Source organism: Pelophylax lessonae, assembly GCF_965119305.1.
Source record: "Pelophylax lessonae genome assembly, chromosome: 8".
NCBI lineage: Eukaryota > Metazoa > Chordata > Amphibia > Anura > Ranidae > Pelophylax > Pelophylax lessonae.
Window position 1 is genome coordinate 145,365,361 of NC_138775.1, and position 24,169 is coordinate 145,389,529.

At 40.4% G+C, this 24,169-nt stretch overlaps 1 protein-coding gene across 1 annotated transcript in view; it reads left to right on the plus strand.

Moving 5' to 3' along the window:
• The window catches only part of SELL (selectin L), a gene marked incomplete at both ends in the record, with an annotated part of 319,522 nt that overhangs the window by 241,034 nt on the left and 54,319 nt on the right, over positions 1 to 24,169 (plus strand). Inside the window, one exon of the mRNA XM_082266317.1 lies at positions 396 to 581. Within this exon, the coding sequence (XP_082122443.1) occupies positions 396 to 581 (186 nt within the window). The remainder of the gene's footprint in view (positions 1 to 395; positions 582 to 24,169) is intronic.

Genomic DNA, 24,169 nt, shown 5'->3' on the forward strand with positions numbered 1-24,169 from the left:
GCTTTTGTGGGAGTATAGTTTTGCTAAAAAAAGCTAAAAAAAATGCTACAGCTGAAAAAGCTAAAAAAAAAACAAAACGCTGAAAAACGCTACTGCAAAAAATCTGAAAAACTCCTTCTACAGCTACAGCTTTCTACTGGAGTTTTGATAATGTCCATTATGCCTGAGGCCTTATATTGTATGTTTTCTGCACAATAAGATGACATTAGTAATAGGTAAATGCATCAAGAAGCAATTTGTTTAATTTGTTTAACGCTGTGTGTTCATTTTTTTTAACCAAAGAATAAATACATATTTCATTCTTATCTTATTTAAAAGAGCCATTCTACTAAAGTTCAATTAGAACACTGTAGCTAATGAACTGACAATTAAACTCTATCTGTGCTCTTTTGCAGCTATACAGTGTCCACATTTGCTAATTGAACCACCAATGCGTATGAACTGTGTCCATCCTTGGGGAGATTTCAGTTTTGATTCCGTCTGCCACTTTGAATGTCTTGATGGATTTTTCCTTAATGGAACTGATAGAGTCCAATGTCTTTCTTCTGGGAATTGGAATGAAGCACTTTCAAAATGTTCAGGTACTGAAATTAGGAAACAATTATAAAAAGGATCCTGTTTATGACAAATATATGTACCTCTAACTGAAATAATGAGAGTTAATGAGAGGGCTAAGGGTCAGGCTGCATTGTGCTGGCTGTGTGGGGTCCCGTCTATGCAGCCTTTTCCTTTTCCCTGTATATTCTACTGCCGAGTGGCCAGCCTTTATTCACAAAATTTCGGATATACCACCATCCCCATTGGAGAGGACCTAAAGATCCTGTTTTTCTCCGGTGACACCCGGGACCCCCAGGGACGGCTTCCAATATCCCCCTAACCCACCAAGAAGTTAGGAGCGAAGGGAAGGAGTTCCATCCATACCCTAATACCCGCCCTATACCCCTGTGTGGGGTGGGTACATCTGGTTAGTACTGGTATGCATTGGGGAGGGGCCCCACGTTGTTTCTTCTCAAATTTTTAGCTGGCAATTTACATAGTTACATAGATTGTGAGGTGGAAAAAAAAGACATCAGTCCATCCAGTTCAACCCATGATGTGTTTGTGGGTTTGCTGTTAACCGTACATTGTATACCCCTGTATGTTGTTGTCTTTAAGGTACCCATCTAATAGTTTTTTTAAACTATCGATGCTCCCTGCTGATACTACGGCTTGTGGAAGAGAATTCCACATCCTTATTGCTCTGATAGAACCCTTTACATATTTTAAGGTTAAACCATTTTTCCTCTAGTTTTAGTGAGTGGCCACATGTCTTATTGTATTCCCTTTCTCTGAATAGTTTGTTCCCTATGCTAGGGTCATCACCAGTACAGTATTTGTACATTGATATCATATCACCCCTCAAGCGTCTCTTCTCCAGAGAGAATAAGTTCAATGCCTGTAGTCTTTCCTCATAGCTGATGTCCTCCATTCCCCCTCATTATTTTTGTTGCCCTTCTCTGGACTCTCTCCAGTTCCAGCACATCCTTTCTGAAGACTGGTGCCCAGAACTGGATGGAATACTCCAGATGTGGCCGGACCAGAGTCTTGTAGAGTGGGAGAATAATCTCTTTATTTCTGGAGTGAATCCCCTTTTTTATACATCCCAGTATTTTGTTGGCTTTGCATGCAGCAGTTTGGCATTGCATGCCACTTTCAAGCCTGTTGTCCACTAGTACCCCCAGGTCCTTTTCCATCTTAGATTCACCCAGAGGTTCCCCCCCTAGTGAGTAGCTTGCTTTCGTGATTCTCACGCCCAAGTGCATTACTTTAAATTTTTCAACATTAAACCTCATCTGGCATGTAGTTGCCCACCCCATTATTTTGTTCAGGTCTGCTTGTAAGGTTTCCACATCCTACATAGAAGATATTGGCATGCTCAGTTTAGTAGCATCCACAAATACCGAGATTGTGCTGGATATCCCCTCCTCTAGGTTGTTTATGAATAAATTAAACAGGATTGGTCCCAAGACAGAACCTTGGGGGACCCCACTTTCCACACCTGCCCAATCTGAGTACTCCCCATTAATCACCACCCTCTGGACTCTCCCCTGGAGCCAGTTCTCTATCCAGGCACTCACCCTATGGTCCATACCTACATACCTTAGTTTGTACAGTAAGTGTTTGTGGGGAACTGTGGGGAAGTCCAGATACACCACATCCACAGGTTTTCCTTTGTCTAGATGGCAACTGACTTCATCGTAGAAGGTTAATAGATTGGTCTGGCAAGAACGATTTTTCATGAATCCATGCTGATTACTACTAATAATCCCGTTTTCATTACTAAAGTCTTGTATGTAGTCTCTTAACATCCTCTCCAAAATCTTGCAGACTACAGATGTTAGGCTGACAGGTCTGTAGTTACCCGGGATATATCTCGGCCCTTTTTTAAATATTGGTACCACGTTGGCTTTTTTCCAATCAGCTTACACCATACCCGTCTGTAGACTATCCTTAAAGATCAAGAATAATGGTCTGGCTATCACCTGGCTGAGCTCTTTAAGAACCCTCGGGTGCAATCCATCCGGCCCCGGTGATTTATTTATGTTACGCTTCTCTAGTTTAGTTCTATCCTCTGTTAGCCATGGCGGTACTTCCTGAGGTGTATTATTTAGTTTAGCATTGCAAGCTGGGTTAGTGTAGCCCCCAATTCTTTTGTGAAGACTGAAGAGAAGAAATTATTTAACACTTTCGCCTTCTCTCTGTCCTCTGTGGCCAGCTTCCCTTCATCGTCTTATATGGGGCCAATGTGTTCTGGCCTCGCTTTCTTACTATTTATATACTTAAAAAATTTCTTGGGGTTTTTTTTTTCCTCTCTTCCGCTAAATGTCTCTCGTGTTTTATTTTAACCGCCTTGATTTCGCATTCTTATTGCACTCTTTGTAATGCTTGAATGCTGCCAATGACCCCTCAGCCTTGTATTTTTTTAAGGCCTTTTCTTTAGTATTAATATGCATTTTTATGTTGGAGTGAATTATTTTCTTTACATTCAGCTGTCAGGAGGGAACCCCGCTGACAGCTAATGACTCATCGGTTGTCACAGACGAGGCAGACAGCTTCCTGGACCACTCGTTAGCAACCGGCTATATACAGTGTTTTTAAAGGGGGAAATCAAAAAAATGCATTAAAAATGCAACACTTGGGTTTTTGGTGCGACTCCATTGAAGTGTATTACACACAAAACACAATCTGCTGCAGGAAAAAAAGTCCCCGACCCCTTCCAAGAATGCACCAGCTGAAAAACTCATAGATGTGAATGTGTACCATAGGAAACCATGCTAAATGGACTGTAGGGCATTTCTGCAAAATGAAAAATGCACAAAAAAGCACATAGATGTGAACGTAGGGTAAAGAGCGAGATTTACTAAAACTGGTGCACACAGAATTTGGTGCAGCTATGCATAGTAACCAGTAAGCTTCTAGGTTTTATTGGCAAGCCTAATTGAATAAAGCTGAAGTTAGAAGCTGATTGGTTAATATGCACAGCGGCACGAGATTCTATGCGCACCAGTTTTAGTAAATCTCCCCCAATGCGTCTCATGTGTTTCTTCACATTTGGTGGAGTGTAAGCTTTAAGCTTAATGTCAATCACTCAAATGTAGCAGTGTAGTTGAAACACAATTGCAAAAAAAAAGTCAATCAATCAAATGAAACATAATAAAGTCCAGGTGGTTAAGTAACACAGTGGCAAATAGCAAAAAATGGCCCGGCCATGAAAGAAGGTAAATCTTCTGGAGGTCAAGGGGTGGTTAATAGTAAAAAAAAAAAAAAAAAAACACTTGGTTGAACACAATAGGCCTGTTTAAATACTGCATATAAAGATGTTGCTAGTTTTTGGAGGATCCACAAATGGTTGTGTCTTTTATGGGAAAAGGGATGTTTTTTCCCATAAAGTAATTTGTCAATTGTAACACCAAGTATGTTGTTTATGTTTCTAACTTGCACATAATGGCAGATCCAGTTTAATCTATATATCTATAAAAGTTTTCTTTTTTTTATCTCAGGAGGAAATCTCTCATATATACTGTATATACTGCAGTGTAGAAGAGCATTGTTTGGCTGTATATAAATAACTGTAATATGATGTAACTATTTAATTGTGATAGATACAGTGCCTTGCAAAAGTATTCGGCCACCTTGAACTTTGCAACCTTTTGCCACATTTCAGGCTTCAAATATAAAGATATAAAACTGTAATTTTTTGTGAAGAACCAACAACAAGTGAGACACAATCATTAAGTGGAATGAAATTCATTGGATATTTCAAACTTTGTTAACAAATAAAAAACTGAAAAATTGGGCGTGCAAAATTATTCAGCCCCTTTACTTTCAGTTAAGCAAGCTCTCTCCAGAAGATCAGTGAGGATCTCTGAATGATCAAATGTTGACCTAAATGACTAATGATGATAAATAGAATCCACCTGTGTGTAATCAAGTCTCCGTATAAATGCACCTGCACTGTGATAGTCTCAGAGGTCCGTTTAAATCGCAGAGAGCATCATGAAGAACAAGGAACACACCCGGCAGGTCTGAGATACTGTTGTGGAGAAGTTTAAAGCCGGATTTGGATACAAAAAGATTTCCCAAGCTTTAAACATCCGAAGGAGCACTGTGCAAGCGATAATATTGAAATAGAAGGAGTATCAGACCACTACAAATCTACGAAGACCTGGCTGTCCCTCTAAACTTTCAGCTCATACAAGGAGAAGACTGATCAGAGATGCAGCCGAGAGGCCCATGATCACTCTGGATGAACTGCAGAGATCTACAACTGAGGTGGGAGACTCTGTCCATAGGACAACAATCAGTCGTATACTGCACAAATCTGGCCTTTATGGAAGAGGCAAGAAGAAAGCCATTTCTTAAAGATATCCATAAAAAGTGTAATTTAAAGTTTGCTACAAGCCACCTGGGAGACACACCAAACATGTGGAAGAAGGTGCTCTGGTCAGATGAAACCAAAATCAAACTTTTTGGCAACAATGCAAAACGTTATGTTTTGCGTAAAAGCAACACAGCTCATCACCCTCATTTCCAGGTGTTAGAATGGCCAAGTCAAAGTCCAGACCTGAATCCCATCGAGAATATGTGGAAAGAACTGAAAACTGCTGTTCAGAAATGCTCTCCATCCAACCTCACTGAGCTCGAGCTGTTTTGCAAGGAGGAATGGGCAAAAATTTCAGTCTTTCGATGTGCAAAACTGATAGAGACATACCCCAAGCGACTTAAAGCTGTAATCGCAGCAAAAGGTGGCGCTACAAAGTATTAAGTTAAGGGGGCTGAATAATTTTGCACGCCCAATTTTTCAGTTTTTTATTTGTTAAAAAAGTTTGAAATATCCAATAAATTTCGTTCCACTTCATGATTGTGTCCCACTTGCTGTTGATTCTTCACAAAAAATTACAGTTTTATATCTTTATGTTTGAAGCCTGAAATGTGGCAAAAGGTCGAAAAGTTCAAGGTGGCCGAATACTTTTGCAAGGCACTGTATCTATCACAATTAAATAGTTACATCATATTACAGTTATTTATATACAGCCAAACAATGCTCTTCTACACTGCAGTATATACAGTATATATGAGAGATTTCCTCCTGAGATAAAAAAAAGAAAACTTTTATAGATATATAGATTAAACTGGATCTGCCATTATGTGCAAGTTAGAAACATAAACAACATACTTGGTGTTACAATTGACAAATTACTTTATGGGAAAAAACATCCCTTTTCCCATAAAAGACACAACCATTTGTGGATCCTCCAAAAACTAGCAACTTCTTTATATGCAGTATTTAAACAGGCCTATTGTGTTCAACCAAGTGTTTTTTTTTTTTTTTTTTTTTTTTTTTACTATTAACCACCCATTGACCTCCAGAAGATTTACCTTCTTTCATGGCCGGGCCATTTTTTGCTATTTGCCACTGTGTTACTTAACCACTTGGACTTTATTATGTTTCATTTGATTGATTGCTTTTATCATGATTTGTTATGACACACTTAGTTTGTGATTTAATCATCACTTATTACAGCGCTGCAACCTTTTTTATCGATAGACCACGAATACCTTTAATATAATAAACAAATTTGTGTTCCTAACTCTTTATTAAGACCATCTGATATCCCTGTTAGGATTACTTCAGAAGAAAATTCAACTTCTGCGCCATTTTTAATCGATCCTCCACACTCTTAAGTGTGTATAATGGTAGTGAGAGTGGGCAGACAAGAGACCAAAAGATACAGTAGCATATACTATAAAAATGTGAAGCGATTTTTAATCTATACCAAGTTTTACATTATTTAGAAACTTTATTTTAAAATGTCACTTTGCAAAACAAAAACCAGTATTATCTTCCTTACCCTTATTCACTTCTACCTCTTCACAGTAAACACAGAATGAGGTCTCTTTTATTATGGATATACTTTCTGTTGCAGGGCAATATGTACATTTTTGAGTTTTGCTTTAAGTCTAATATAGAACATTCCAAATTTAAACCTTTGTTAGCCTTCTATCTGACTCACAACAAGAGACCATTCATCATAGTTTCTTGTGAAAAGGCGCTTTATGATTTGATGAAAAAGTGCAATAACTCATAACTTCCACAACAGATTTTTAATTCCCAGCAACCTATCCAATTCTGTAAAACTTAAGACATTAAGAGAAAATACTAACCTAATAATTAAAGCGGAGTTCCACCCTGGGAATACTTTTTTTAATAAAAATACCCCCGGGACAGTCAGGGCTAGTGCATTCCACAATGACTAGCCTCTGATCTGTCCCGGGTTGCACTTACCTTTTAGAAGAAATACTTACCTTGAAAATGTATTGTCCAGCACTGCCATCTCAGGTGTGGGCAGCTTGAAGCCAGCGCGATCCTCTTCTGCGCCCTCTTTCGTCTTATGCAGTCCCACGTTGCACTGCGCCAGCCCCGCCGTCACTTCCGGTGCCTCAGCGTCATCCCTGCACAGCTTCTGGGCATGCCCAGAAGCTGTTTAGCAAGGTATGACGGCACCTGCACCGGAACTGACGTTGGGGCCGGGAGCAGGCGCATTGATTCCTGGGAGCGATGACGTTCAGCTCCCAGGAATAATTGCAAGCCAGGAAGTGACAAATCGCCGTGGCCGCCGAGGGGAGGAAGAGGAAGTAAGGTGAGTATATTTTCTTCTAAACCAGGTAAGTTAAAAAAAAAATTGCGATTATCCATTTGTTTTTCAGGTGACCCCGGGCATGAAGATGGAGGTAAGTTTAATTTTAGGGTGGAACTCCGCTTTAAGAACAGTAATGGAGAAGGCATTGTGGCACAAACTAGAAAGACTATATAGCAGAAAGTTATCTCCTCCTTAGTGAAACCTAAACTTACGAAGAAAGCAAAAGAACTGTGCAGCGCTAAGTTGAAAATATCCAAATTAATATGGACTAAAATAACAGAGATACAATGTCAATACTGTAGTGCATATGGATATAATCACATGCAGAAGAAAGGATCCCCTGGAACATGAGTAGAAAACAGTCACCAGTGGTGAATCCCTTAAATAAACAGTCCAATAGGTGGATGGTAGCTGATAGCCAGTGTGTAACACTGCAGAGGGAGCCTTCACCAAAACCCAAATGTGCAGCAGCTTACCAGAAGGTGTAGATCCCCATGACAGAGATCCACAATAGCTCAGATCTCATCCAATATCACTGGGCATGATTCCCAACAGCTCAAATGGTCTCCACTCCACTCATTGGGCGTAATCCCCATCCAGATGGATAGGCCGTATGTGCTCAAAGGTATACCCCTTGCAGGCCTCGATAGCAGAAATAATCACCGCCAGTTAATGGTAGATGCAAAAAATGACAGGAAGGAACAGTTAAAACCAGATAAGTGCAGCACAGCGTGGGTCCCATGAAGATAATCCCCTTGTGTGGTGGGTACTGGTATGTATAGCAGAGCCTGACCTCAGCCAGAGTAAACACTGGAAGAATCTCTGAGCTATTGTGGATCTCTGTCATGGCGATCTACACCTTCTGGTAAGCTGCTGCACATTTGGGCGTTGGTGAAGGCTCCCCCTGCAGTTTTACACACTGGCTATCAGCTACCATCTACCTATTGGACTGTTTATTCAATGGATTTACCACTGGTGACTGTTTCCTACTCATGTTCCAGGGGATCCTTTCTTCTGCATGTGATTATATCCATATGCACTACAGTATTGACTTTGGATCTCTGTTATTTTAGTCCATATTCATTTGGATATTTTCAATTTAGCGCTGCACACTTATTTTGCTTTCTTGTCTATTAGTTGCCATTTAACAACTTATTGTGCTAGCTGTTATCATAAGTATTTTATTAATATTGTTCTTCAAAGCAAGCGCAGCAAAACACTGTATACATAAACTTATGAAGGTGGACAGAACCCTAGCTTCAAAAATTCTCAGTAAACAAGAGAATCAACTTCTCAACATATTACATCCATCTGTTTTATACTACTATCATATCCCTAAAATGTATAGGAATATTGATAATCCAGTTGGCCAAACAGTCAAGGCCCCCTCTTCCCCCCTCACACAAAACAGGATCTTACCCCCCCCCCAGCAATGATCTCCTCCCCAACAGATACCCCCCTAGCAAAAATCACCCCTGCCCCAGTATAATGCTCCCCCTCTATAAAACACCCTCTTGCAAAGATTCTCTCCCCAGAAGTCCTTCCCTGGTTTCTTCTTGACTTTGTCACATGACACACTAAAGCTGAGGAGGCTCTGAGTTTCTGCTACAATCTGAAGTCTGTGCTGTGAGTTAAAGGGTACAGGAAAATGGCATTGTCATGGGAGATACAAGGCATATGCCCTGTCCCTGGCATATGCCCTGGGTTCCTGCAGCTAGCGATGACCCTGACCTTTATGGTTACTTTTTGCTTCTCTGTATATATTTCTTTTTGGAAATTGATACTTTAGGGTTGATTCATAAATAATTTTACATAGCCTTTTTCCCGGTGAAAATGCATACAAACTAATGTAAATAGGCTATATCCTGTGCTTATCAAATGTAAGTTATTGCTTTTAAATGGAAATTAACCGCTAAGTATCATAGGAAGTTATCAAGTGGCTAATTTTCGCATTGTATTTACATGACATCTAAGGTCTTTTCTGCACTAAAAAAAAAAACCCTTTAACCATTTGATCACCGGAAGTCTATACACGTATAGGACTCCTCACTGATGGTCTCGTTTGTATGCATAAGCCACTAGCACACACTCCAGGCTCCTGACTCCACAGAGCTGCTGGGTGTCGTCACTGTCTTTGACCCTCCCCTACGTGTGTCGACACAGGGTCACGTGTCTTCCTCAGGGGATTCTATTGGACAGTGGACTAGCATGCTTTATATAAACCAAAGCGGACACAATTTTCTTGTAGCTACAGGGCACCGCCATTTTCCAATAGTTGTGCTTTGCTGCACTCCCATACCCTCCTTGAACTACAGTTTACAATGGTGCTCATTAGACAATCAGCTGTGATACTCCTTGTGTTACAATCTTTAAAAACAGAAACAGCTACTCGGCTTAACCACTTAAACCCCGGAAGATTTTACCCCCTTCCTGACCAGGGCCTATTTTGCGATTCGGCACTTTGTGACTTTAACGGACAATTGCGCGGTCGTGCGACACTGTACCCAAACGAATTTGACGTCCTTTTTTGCCCACAAACAGAGCTTTCTTTTGGTGGTATTTGATCACCTGTGCCATTTTTTGATCATGCGCTATAAACAAAAAAAGAGCATTAATTTTGCAAAAATAACAATATTTTTCAAATTTTTTTATATGAAATTCCCCCAAAAAAATTTAAAAATCAAAATTTTTTAACATTTTTGGCCAATTTGTTTTATGCTACATATGTTTGGTAAAAAAAAATCGCAAAAAGCTTATTTTGATTGGTTTGCGCAAAAGTTATCGCGTTTACTGACAAAGGGAAAGATTTTTGTCATTTTTGTTGTTTTTTTTTTAACGTGTAATGGCGGCGATCTGCGATTTTTTTTGCAGTACTGCGACATTGCAGCGGACAGATTGGACCCTTGACTGACATTTTTGACACTTTTGGGGTTACCAGTGACATTTCTACAGTAATCAGTGCTATACATATGCACTGTTACTGTAAAATTACACTGGCAGTGAAGGGGTTAACTTTTTTTGAGAGGGAGGGGTTATGTGTGTCCCTAGGGGCGTGATTCTAACTGTGATTGGCTGTGGCTTGAGGTGTATGAACAGTGATCAACGGTCCTACATAGTAGAACCGTATGATCACCATTCATACACAGGGGAGAATGACAGGCGGCTTGTTTACATTAGCCGCCTGCCTTTCTCCATCTGCCCCGACGATCGCCGAGTGACCGGCGGACATCGGGTCCGCCGGTCACACGCGCGGGGGGATCCGTGACCACTCGGGAGCGGGAGCGCACCTCCGGGGGCGCGCGCTCGCTCCCTAGACCCTCACAGGCTAGCAACGTAGTACTACGTCGCTCTGCCTGTGAGGGGCTGAACGCCGCAGTAAATAGTCGTGCAGCTGTCAGCAAGTGGTTAAGCTTACTACGAAACCATCTTACAGCACAGTGTTTACCGATTCACCCTTCCTATTAATAATTCCGTAATACAATAGATGGGTTAATATTGTTACTTTACAATAAAACATGTATTATTGAAGAAAATATATAAAAAAATATATAAAATGGGAAGAATACATTACTTGTTTCCTATTCTTCTTTTTTTTTCCATCTGACAGAACAGTTTCCTTTTCTGGAAATGATACTCACAATAGTTCGTTATAAGTAGAAATAAAGAGAATTACCCTATGCGCTTAGGAGTCAGGTGGGAAAATGAATGCTGCTACTTAAATAATGCAAATAAAAAAAATGAAATTTGATATACATATAGAAAACATATATGTCACAAATGACAGTAGTGCAAGGATGGTGGGAACCCCTCACCACCACACAGTTGTTTGTAAACCTGGTAAACAGGCCAAGACCTATACATACAATAAATTCATGCAAAGTGACCCTTATGGTTATTCTCAGCACAAACACTAGTCCATAAAGTCCATGAACTCTAAATAAATGTAAATGTAGAAAATCTTCAAGGAGTAATAAAAATCAGTGACATTAGGGGGAACACCCCACTCTCCACTACCACAGTGGATGGAACACTCACCAAATGTTCATGCCCCCCACTCTCGTGGATCAGGCACACAGCTCATAGATATTAGAAAGCAAATCTCCACCAGACCGCCACAGACACCGCTTCGGATAGTATATCTCCCATGTATGTAAAGAAAAAAAGCTCCACTAGTGTGATACCATTTCCACACAATTTATTAAAACATCCCGTACACTGCACTCACTTAATAAGCAGATTATCGCATAAGATCATGTTCCAACGTTAAATCGGAGTTGTGGACATCCTTCGGACGCTTACACTGGCTCCACGCCAAGTAGAGAGTTCCTCTGGACACTCCAGTTCCTCCGCCGCGTCGGTAACCAAGGACTTGGCGTGGAGCACCTCAAGACACAGGGCAGATATATTACTACCCACATTTAACTAGCCTCCATCCATAGTTAAATCGAATTGCTTCCCTCCCGCCATCCCATAAGAAAAGGGGGCTAAAAGCTCCCCTTTTCTCACATTCCACTCACAATGTGTCTTCCTGGGGGATTATTACTATCTTTGTGGATTTTCGGGACATAATATATTACAGGTATTCTGCATGCTGACGGCATTAAGTACTTTTCCTCATATTTATTCAATATATTTTCCTTGCCTCATAATTTATCAATTTTTCTAGTTCTTTCTTATATTGTTTGGTGGGGCCAGCGTAGCCAACCTGTATATGGTGAAATTGGAGGAAAAAACAATATTAATAAATCATGACCCAAAGATAATATTATACAGACGCTTTATAGATGATTTGCTGATTATAAGAAAAGGAGATGAGGATGCACTAGAAACAGGGCTGCTGTCAACGCCCTTGACCCCACCCCTGTCCCCGCCCCTGACCCCATCTGGAAACCAAAATGCAGGTTTGTTGCTGTTTACACATGCGTGCAGGGCCAACGTGTGCGTTTGCAATTGCACCTAAGCACCAAAGAGCAGGGGCAGTTTAAAATTCTTTTTAATTGTATTTTATTAGAAATGTAAAAAAATCACTCTGTATCTTAAATTTTTTTTTTCTTTCTGTTTTTTCTTTTACAAGGAATAAAAATCATCCGTTGTGATAGCAAGGGCCATAACAGGTCCTCTTTTTTGAGAGATTACCCCATATGTGTCCTCTGGCCTCCAAAGCATCCGAATAAACCAAGATGGGTTTGATCAGATGCTTGTTCAAGCTGGTAATGGCTTGTTTACGTCAGACTGAAACCGGAAATCCTTGTCGCTTCGGGTTTCTGACATCACACAGTGGGTGGAACGACATTCATCCCTCTCACTGTGTCACAGGAACCCGAATGCTACTAGTTGCATCTTAAAGGCAGGGGTGGGACCCCCCTTTCACTGCCTGTAAAAGTAATCCAGGTGCTTCTTAGCCACTAGGATTACATTTACTTTGTGCAGAATTTCTGGGGCTAAAAAATGATATCTCCATCATTGCTGCAGTGATAACCCAAACATTACCTTTGCAATCTAGTGACGTATTGATACGTCGCTGGACAGGAAGTGGTTAAAGGGGATTGGTTTGGGGTGGTAAAAATGCAGCTCCACTGCACGTTTACTGCTCTCCAAACTGAAGTGTAATGAAGCATCTCACTGTCTTATGATCATTAACATTACAAAAATCATCACAGGCAGCACAGTAAGCTTGTGCTCTATCATGGTTCTATGTCACATGGCTGCTTGCTGACTGTGTTAACTTATGGCTGAGCCAAACCGAGCTGTACCATGCAGTGGAAAAGCGCCATTAGTGTTAAAGACTGTAACCCAGCACAGCCATAACAAAGTCAGCACCCTCAGCAGCCATGTGACACAGAGCCTTGTTAGAGCACAAGCTTTCTCTGCTGCCCTTGATGATTTTTGTAATGCTAATGATAACCTGCTGTGCTGGGAGATACACAATAGGACACAGTGAGGATTCTGTGCTCTATTATTCACTCACTGTGTCCAGAGTAGCCACGAACTTCAGATGCTTCCAGTCAGCCTCCTCACATCTCAGCAAGTAAGAACTTGAGGCGGGCACTGGACGGAGAATCAGAGAATCACTCCACCGGCCGGGACTGCAGGGAGTAGCAGGGCAGCATGGTGTACATGCACCCCGAAAATGAAGAAATAGTCCCTTTTCTGTGCGCACCTGGGCCCCTCTGTTGACCTAATGGGGCCCAGGAAAATGGTATAACCCCGCTCTGTAAACAAGTAGGAGCGGGGTAAAAATTTAGCAAGCCAAATTTTTTTAATTTTTTTATTTAATGCAGCAATAAACTGTAATGCTGCCCAGGCCCCACAGTGTTGCTGATAGGACCGGGCCCGGTACAACAGAGCTGGTTGTACTGACCTATCAGCGGCCCTGACAAGAAACACTCTTATCAGGTATGAATATTAACAATCAAAATATCAGCGTAACATAGGAGATTAGTAAGCATCATATAAACTTCCTAGACTTGGAGGTTAACATTATTAACCAGACTATACAAACAAAGACTTATTTTAAAAGTACAGACAGAAACTCCTATATCCCACTAAATAGCCGCCATTATAAGCCCCGGGTGTTATACATATCCAGGCGACAATATATTAGAACAAGGAGGAATTTTACGCATATTGATGAATATGAAGTCCAGTCAGAAAGGCTAACAAAATTGTTTAGAGATAAAGGGTACCAGGGAGTTTTTTTTTTGGGAAAAGGAGCAGGAGAAAATATGACATATTAAAGAGGTTGGAAACCTCAGAGAAAAAAAAAAAAAAACCTGAAAGACAAAGGCATAATGAGCTAGTATGCATTACTTTACTATTGGTCCAAGGCTCAAAGCTGCCCATGCCTCCCCTGACTGCATGTTCCTGATAGAATTGCAGTAGGGAAAGGAGCAGAAGGCATAGCCATTGTGCAGCAATATAAAGTAGAAGTCATAGCTGCATTTGTAATGAGCAAATACGTTGGTTTCATGTACAATTTCAATTACAAACTTAATTTTTGCTTTGCAAGCTGATCTTGTTCTTAAGTATGTCTTAATAAACACTGAAAATATTATTTATTCCCTGTAAGTTACTGTGCATTGAGAAAAGAATACAACTCAAAAAATGGTTGACAGCGTGTACACAGCACTGTACTTAAGAACATGGCAACAATTCGATTAAGCTTAAGGCCTCGTGCATACTGGACATTTTTACAAAGCTACAGCTGAAAAATGCTAAAAAAACCGCTGAAAAATGCTACTGCAAAAAAGCTAAAAAAACTCCTTCTACAGCTACAGCTTTTTACTGGCATTTTGATAACGTCCATTATGCATGAGGCCATATACTGTATGTTTGCTGCACAATAAGATGACATTAGTAATAAGTAAATGCATTAAGAAGCAATTTATTTAACTCATTTTTTAACCAAAGAATAAATACATATTTCACTCCTATCTTATTTACAACTCAAAGAGCCATTCCACTGAATTTCAAACAAAATGTAGCTAATGAACTGACAATCAAACTCTATCTGTACTCTTCCAGCCATACAGTGTCCACATTTGCTAATTGAACCACCAATGCGTATGAACTGTGTCCATCCGAGGGGAGATTTCCGTTTTGATTCCGTCTGCCACTTTGAATGTCTTGATGGATTTTTCCTTAATGGAACTGATAGAGTCCAATGTCTTTCTTCTGGGAACTGGAATGAAGCACTTTCAAAATGTTCAGGTACTGAAATTAAGTCACAACACATTATGACCTATGACATTATGACAGGTATCTGCAACCCAGATTTCTTCTGATTTACCCGCAAATTGCTTGCATTGAATGGCTTTAAAATCTATCTTTTCACTTTTGTTCACCAAAGCACAGAGGGTTTAAGATTTCTTTATTGTGCACAATCACTTTAAACCTGTCTTTTAAACAGGTCACTCCTTTAATGAAAAATAAAAAATCACCGTCTTGTCTTTAGTTTTGTGTCCTTTTTTTGCATCAGCACTCTGCACTTTGTTATTTGCAAATTTAAAGGCAGAGAGTATGTACTCTCACTAAAATTGTTTTTTGAAAAACCATGAGTCACATGTGCACTTTAAAAGTTATACCTTATTAAAAAACAGCACATTCAGCACTTTTTATTTTATATATATATTTTGTATATATTCCTTATGATTTTTATACCACTATTTATGACATTTACTCACCAAATATATTTATGCTTTTAAACACAGTAGCGCAGTTCACAACCCCGCTTGCACACATTTCATTCTTTAACCCTTTTGGGTTTGGTTGTTGGCAGCTTACACCGTGATCTTTCAACCTACACTCACTGCATATTCCATAGCGCTGGTCACTTTAGTTTTTATTACATTATAAAAAGGATTCTGTTTATGACAAAAATATGTACCTCTAACTGAAACAATGAGAGATTTTTTTTAAGACAAAGCTTGTAGTATAAAGCTTCTGCAAAATGATTTCACTAAACAAGAATAATTAGGAAACATATGAATAATACATAAGTTTAGGTTCACTATGTGGCTGCAGTTGATGCATATTTCAGGCATGTTTTGCTGTGCGTTTTGCATTTTTAAACCCACATTTTTGATCCGTTTTCATGCATTTTCATGCATTTTGCATTTTGTGTGATTTTGTATGTCCTTTAAAAATGTATAACTAATTAGCAACATTGTAAACTGTAGTTTGAGTATGGGAATGTAAACTGTAGAGGGTATGGGAATGCAGCAGAGCACAAACTATTGCAAAATGTCGGTGCCCTGTAGCTAAAAGAAAATGGCTTCTGCTTAGGAAGCATGCTAGCCCACTGTCCAATAGAATCCACCTGAGGAAGACACCTGACCCTGTGTCGATACGCGTAGGGGAGGGGCAAAGACAGTGACGACACCCGGCAGCTCTCTGGAGTCAGGAGCCTGGAGAGTGTGCTAGTGGCTTATGCATACAAACAAAACCATCAGTGAGGAGTCTTATACATGTATAGACTGGTGCGCCGGAAGTACCAGTTATTTGTGAGTACCTAGCATTTGTTTTTTTTTAAAGAGATTGTTTTTAAAAGGTATAAGCACTTTTGCATTTTTTTCACTTATGGTACCTGGATATTAAGTCCCCGTTCACACTAAGGCGACCTGTGAGGTGACCTGGTCGCCTCACAGGTCGCCGTAGGTCGCCTTCCATAGGGAAGCTGCGGACCCGTTCTAATAGGAGCGACACAAGTCGCTCCGACTTAGAAAAAGGGTCTGGAGCTTCTTTGGGGCGACCCGGAGGCGACCGCCATAGACTTCAATGTTATGAAGTCCGTGGCGGCCGCTCCGAGGTCGCGGCGCGCGGCTCGCACCGCGACCTCGGAGGTCGCCCCCCGAAGTCGGATCGCCCCTGTGTGAACGGGGCCTAACAAGTGGAATGGGGGGACGTAAAAAGAGCAATCATTGACAGCTTATAGGCAACTTATTCTGCTTGAGCCCAGGAGAGGCTAAAAGGTGTATTCTGACCAAGCTTAATTGCAAGGTCGCATTGCTGAAGGTGGGAAATAGGGATGGGCTTCGAGTTCGAATTGAGGCTAAGTTCGACTCGAACATCGCTCGTTCATCGAAAGACGAACAAATGTGCTTCTTTGCGGAAAATTCGAGCTTCCCATAATGCACTGCACGCGCGCGAGCAGTGCATTATGTGATTGGCCAAAGCATGCACCCTGACCTCATGCTTTGGCCATTCAAATTATCTCTGCCATGTTTGGACTAAAGACAAGTACATGCCCCACACTACATAAATGAAACAGACAAGATGTGCTTTAACTGCAAGTGTTCTTGATCTGGCCAACTGTTGTGAAGGGTGCTTTCTTCACCAGGGAAAGAATTCTTCGGTCATCCACCACAGTTGTTTTCCGGGGTCTTCCGGGTCCTTTGGTGTTGCTGAGATCACCGGTGCATTCTTTCTTTTTAAGGATGTTCCAAACTGTTGATTTGGCCACACCTAATGTTTTTGCTATCTCTCTGATGGGTTTGTTTGGTTTTTTCAGCCTAATGATGGCTTTCTTCACTGATAGTTACAGCTCTTTGGATCTCATATTGAGAGTTGACAGCAACAGATTGCAAATAGCACACTTGAAATGAACTCTGGACTTTTTATCTGCTCCTTGTAAATGGGATAATGAGGGAATAACACACACCTGGCCATGGAACAGCTGAGCAGCCAATTGTCCCATTACTTTTGGTCCCTTAAAAAGTGGGAGGCACATATACAAACTGTTGTAATTCATACACCTTTCACCTGATTTGGATGTAAATACCCTCAAATTAAAGCTGAAAGTCTACAGTTAAAGCACATCTTGTTTATTTCATTTCGAATCCATTATAGAGCCAAAAAGAATTGTTTCAATGTTCCAATATTTATGGACCTGACTGTACATCGTAGAGATGCACTACTTTACAGGCACATTCAGGGGACCCCCCAGGCACAATATTTGAAGGAATTTTTTATTTTTATAGTTTCACTTTAAGCCTCATTAAAATCAGTAAATCAATCGTTTTTAAAAAATATTTTTTCATTGCTACATGTCCCCGAGGTCAGGACCTGGATCCCCATACACTTTCTTGGGGCAATAACTTGCATTTAAGCCTTCAAAATGAGGTCATTTGATTTTCAAGGTTCAAGTCCCATAGACTTCAGTGGGGTTTGTTTGTTCGAACAAACCTTTCCTCTGTTCGCGGTGTTCTGGTGCGAACCGAACCGGGGGTGTTCGGCTCATCACTAGTGAGAAATAAATTGAAGGGGGCAGCACGTTTGTGGAAAAACATGGATTTATTATATTGAAACACCTACATAGGGAGAAGGATTGAGTATTTTTGATTAAAGAAGAACACTGGTGCCTCGGATATTTTTCACAGTTATTATAAACTACACTACTGTGGACTATTTTTACATGTTTTATTTTTATTCTAATTTTATTTTCGTCTTAACTGATCACTGCATGTATTTATACAAAAAAATATTAAGGAGGTCATGGGACTTTAGGTGAGGCCAACCACTTTACCAAAATACAAAGTGGATGGTGTATGGGCGCTTCAGTGGATCTAGGTAGGCAGTATATGGGTCGCTGCACCAGGGCAGCACTTGAGAGGAGAAGCTGCTCTAAAGGTAATGAGAAAAAAGAAAGGCAAGGCACCTCCAAGTGCGGTAACTCAAGAGTTTATTAAAATAAAGGGTTAAAAGCACTCACAATACGCAAGATGAGACATGTGCAACACAGAGCTGTAATAGTCCAAGATTCGTCCGGTATCTTCAGGGCCACTGCACTATGGCGCGGACATCCGGAGCTCCGCTGCCTGTGTGGGCATCCTCTGAGCTGTGTGCGGCTCCTAGCAACAGAGCAGGGACGCGAGCGGCCGGTATCCTGTGACGCGGGTGGATGGGCGGTTACATGTTTCGGAGCATGCGCTGCTCCTTCGTCAGACCTCCATTCGCTCGAGGTGAATGAATACTTATATGGGTGGCTCAAATCATTGATGTGAGGTACGGGTGCAGTACGGCAAGAACGGGGCTAATAGAAAGTCAACATAATAGTCATGTGCACCCTCTGGAGACTTGTAAATAATGCACAAGTGCTGCAAACTTACGCTGGCTGTAAAAACTATAAAATAATACAAAAAATGCCTAAAACCAGTAAAGATTAAATAAATGAACAGGGATGGGAGAAAAATCAAATCAATAAGAATAGAAATAAAAAAGAAAAAGAAATAAAAATAAAAATAAAAATAAAAATAAAAGTAAAAGTAAAAATAAATATAAATATAAAAAAAAAATAAAATTTAAAACAAAAATAAAAATAAGAATAAGAATAAAAATAAGAAACATAAAATAAAAAAAGTGAAAATGATCAGAAAAACCAAGGAGATTGTCTACAATAGAGTATTAATTTCTAATTCCAGAAGAATTTTAATAAGGGGGATATATGTTTTCTGGTTCGAAGCTTACTCGGGGCTATCTAACTCTTAACATTTGGTGCTTTTCTGTATGAAAATCTAGGTTGAGTGGATATAGTATTTTCCAAATGGGGGTCCTGTTTTAGTATTGACCAATGTTTACGCATGATATGTTCCATGTGTTTGTATATTATACGCTTCACCACCCAGTTCCATAGTCAATACAAACACATAAAACATATCATGGAACATGCGTAAACATTGGTCAATACTAAAACAGGACCCCCATTTGGAAAATACCATACCAGATAGATTTTCATACAGAAAAGCACCAAATATTAAGAGTCAGATAGCCCCGAGTAAGCTTTGAACCAGAAAACATATATCCCCCGCATTAAAATTCTTCTCCATCATTGGGATGTATTAATGTATTAGTGTAAAAAACCTCTGTGCCTCACCTGCAGTTTTGTCCATCATGGACAAAAAGAGTTTTCTGTAAAGGGTAAGACTCACCCTATAAAGGAATTTTACACTTTCTCTACAGAACACGTGGTATATTGCCTATCCTGCCCCTGTGGCCTATATTATGTAGGCTGCACCATACGGCCGTTGAGGAAACGTTTTGGAGAACATCGCCGCGCAATTAAGGCCGGCAAAGATAATCACAGTGTTCCTAGACATTTAACTAAACACCATAATAAATCCAGTTCTGGCCTCAAGGTGTGGGTTATTAAGTCTATTCCCCCCACCTTTTCTGAAGCAAAGAGGTTTGTGCGTTTATGTCGCAGAGAGACCTACTGGATTTATGCCCTCGATGTTTTGTCACCTGGGGGCATAAACGAGGAATTAGAAATTAATACTCTATTGTAGACAATCTCCTTGGTTTTTTCTGATCATTTTCACTTACATATTTTTTATTTTATTTTTCTTATTTTTATTCTTATTTTTATTTTTTTTACATTTTATTTTTATATTTCTTCTTATCTTTACTTTTATTTTTGTTTTTATTTTTATTTTAATTTTAATTTTTTATTCTTATTGATTTGATTTCTCTTCCATCCCTGTTAAATTATTTCTGGTTTTAGGCATTATTTGTATTATTTTAGTTTTTACAGCCAGCGTAAATTTGCAGCACTTATTTACAAGTCTTCAGGGGGTGCACATGACTATTATGTTGACTTTCTATTAGCCCCATTCTTGCCATACTGCACCTGTTCCTCGCATCAATGATTTGAGCCACCCATATAAGTAGTCATTCACCTCGAGCGGGTGGAGGTCTGACGAAGGAGCCGCACATGCTCCGAAACATGTAAACGCCCAGCCACACGTTTCGCGGAACCCTGTCCGCTTCTTCAAGAGTATAATGCAAAGAGATCTAAAAATCAGCATCTAAAAAGAGGGGTGAAGGGGCGGCAGACACAAGCCTCACCTGGGTCTGTGGCAAAAAGACCCATCCAAGTCGAGGGGACATCTGGGGGGCAGGTCTAGTGCAGAGTGTAATCCATAGTAAAATAACTGTGGGTAAATTCCAACCTATATAAATCCCAATTATGTAAAGGAAATGCCTGTGTGAGCCTTGTGAAAGTGATATCCCCGTTATCCTTCAATTGCTCCATTTCACTTGAAGGATAACGGGAAAATTTAAATTTACTTTGAATGTCTTCATGTATTTTTCTTTATCGGAACTGAGGAGACCCAGTGTCTATCTTCTGGAAAGTAGAATGGATCAACTACACAGTGTTTAGTTACTGAAATTAAAGTAAAATAAATTCCCAATTAGAGCATATTTGTGAGCTGTCATTGAGTGTTTGCTTTAAAATAATGTTTTATACAATTTTGTAAGTCTCTTCATCCCCTTTTGGTATTATATTATTTGTAGGGACTTGTTAGCTAGCCACATGAGGCAGGGTAAATTAGCTTTAAAATGACTGTTGACATAAGCTATTAGATGCAAAGGGAAAGCATTGCTTTCAGGTAATCAGCTGACTGATAGAATTCAGGGACGTGCGGTGAGTTGAGTGGCTGGTGAGGCACTGACTAGTATCAGAGCCAGATACAACCCCCACATTATTTATTTTAAAAAAAGCCCACATCACCATTTAGTGAATAACCCCCACAGCGTAGCCGAGCGTTGTGAGATTAAAAATTTCATCTTCACCCATTCGGCTTAAACTTAAAAACCCGCGCGTCAGGACACAGGCAGTCAATCAGATTCCCCCAGACAAATAAGCGTCTGGTGAAAGGAATCTATTGGACAGCAGATTTTTATTTTTTTTCCTGCATTCTGTAACAGCCCTGTAAATGTTGAGATTTCACTGTTCAAGTACATGGCTGTTACAGAATGCAGAAATAAAAAATAAAAATTACACTGTGCTCTATATAGCTACCAACAGTCCTGGTTTTATTAAAACAAGTCCTTATGTTGGTTAAATTAGTAAACTGAGAGAACTAATGAAAGTGTCATATACAATCTATATAATAAAAGAATGGAACCTGAACCATTCTCTGATTAAATGGATTATATATACCAACTTCATTAGTTTTCATAGTTTACTATGTCAAACAAGAGAGAGAGAGAAAGAGAGAGAGAGCAATAATTCTAGCACTAGACCTCCTATGTAACTCTAAACATGTAACCTGTAAAATGTTTTAAAGCGTCGCCTATGGAAATTTTTAAGTACTGAAGTTTGGTGCCATTCCACAAGTATGTGCATAGTTAAAGCATGACATATTAGGTATCTATTTACTCAGCGTTACATCATCTTTCACATTATACAGAAAAATCGGTCTAACTTTAGTGTTTTTTTATTTATTTTTTTATTCATGAATCAGTTTTTTTTTTTTTTAAATATGCGTTTGAAAAATTGCTGCGCAAATACTGTGTCACATTAAAAGTTGCAATGACCAGCATTTTATTCCCTAGGGTCTCTGCTAAAATATATATATATGTAATGTTTGGGGGTTCTGAGTAATTTGCTAGCAAATTATGATTTTTACATGTAGGAGAGAAGTTTCAGAATTGGCCTGGGTGGCAAGTGGTTAATTACCATAAGCAAGTAATATACAAATAATTATTATATATCGTTTTTAAGGTAATTTACTATATTTAAAAAAAAAAAACTGTACTCAAGCAGGTGGCTTAACTGACAAATTACTGAAGTTAGAAGTTATAACTTCAAACCAGTAATTTCACAGTAAATAGATAAATAATACATTATGTTATAACATATATGTAAACAAAGATATATATGCTGTATAAAGTATGTGAAAGACACAAGTAGTAAGGTGCTAAATGGATAAATATGTACACCTAATCATAAATAAATGGTTAATACATCAACGGTCAGTGTATAAATTGCTACAGAAAGTGACATGTGCTACAGAGTAAAACATGTTAAATAAACACTGTAAAGTGTTATAGTGCAAGCGTAAATAGATGTGTATATATAAATCTATAAATAATATAGATAAATAAGAAATAAGTAGGGTTGAGCGGACACCTAGATGTCCGTGTTCGACGGGTTCGGCCGAACTTTAAAAAAAAATCCGGGTCCGTGTCCCGGACTTTTACCGAACTTTTCCCGGACACCGAACCCCATTGAAGTCAATGGGGACCCGAACTTTAAGGCACTAAAATGGCTCTAAAACACCAAAGGAAAGGGCTAGAGTGCTGCAAATGGCAGCAAAACGTAATTAAGAGCATGGCAAGTGCTCTGCAAACAAATGTGGATAGGGAAATAACTTAAAACAACAAAAAAAAACAGAAAAATAAAACAATGTTCTTCTTCATCTCTGAAGGACGAGGCCCATATGGAGTAGGAGGGAGGTTGAGGTGGTGGTGGATGTGGCGGTGACATAGGCATGCGCACAGGGTGTGCCAGGTGTGCCTGGGCACACCCTAATCACCTAGGGCACATAGCATTGCCAGTGAGGAGATGGGAAAGATCTCCCTCGGACCTGCTCTGCTCTATTTCTCTTTGCCTACAGGTACATGGCCCCGATACATTACTCTCCCTGCTGGCAAACACATGCATGTGTATTTCAACTTTGGGGTGCACACCTTAATGCAATAGGCTGCACACACCTATGGGCGGTGTAGGTGGAAGCGGCGGTGGAGGAGGACCAGGGCCGGATTAAGAGCATCATGGGCTTGGTGCTAAGGATTTTGAAGGGCCTTAAGGGCCGTGCCTTGCCATGCACCCAGAGGAGGAAGGGTGCAGCCATGCATGCCTAATTCAACATGGGATGCTGTCTCTGAAGCCCATAAACACATCCATGCATCGGCAACTGTCCCTCCTTGTCCGGCCTTCGCGCTGTGTGGGGAGGTTCTGAGGGTGCTGCCTGGGGAAGCGAGCATAGAAGCCAGACTTCTGTGTTTACAAGTGACAGAAGAGCGGTAACAGTGAATATGGCCAACCCGGGGCCTATATAAAAGGTAGGGGCCTGGAGCTGCAGCTCCAATAGCCCCTACGTTAATCTGGCCCTGAGGAGGAGGACGAGGTAGCCAACACTGCTTCTTTTCACAAATTTTAAATGAGGGTACACCCCAAAAGAGTGAGAAAGAGCAAAAATGGAACAATGGGTGGGTAAGGTCGGTATCCATTGCTATTCTGCACAAGGTACGGAAAAGTCCCGTGGGATCCATGCCTGGTTCATTTTAATGAACGTGAGCTTGTCCACATTGTCTCTGGACAGGCGGCTGCGCTTGTCTGTTATAACGCCCCCAGCCGTGCTAAATACCCGTTCAGATAATACACTGGCTGCAGGGCACGCCAGCACCTCCAAGGCGTAAAGGGCAAGCTCAGGCCATGTGCCCAATTTGGAGACCCAGAAGTTGAAGGGGGCAGACCCCTCATTCACTACATGTAGGCGTGTGCACACATACTGCTCCACCATGTTGGTAAAATGCTGCCTCCTGCTAAGACGTTCCATCTGAGCTGCTGGTGCTGCTGTTTGTTGTGGCGTGCTGACAAAGCTTTTCCACATTTCGGCCATGCTAACCCTGCCTTCTAAGGTGCTGGCGGTGCCCTGGTTGCGTTGGCGACCTCCTCCTCCTCCTCCTCTGCCTTGTGCTTC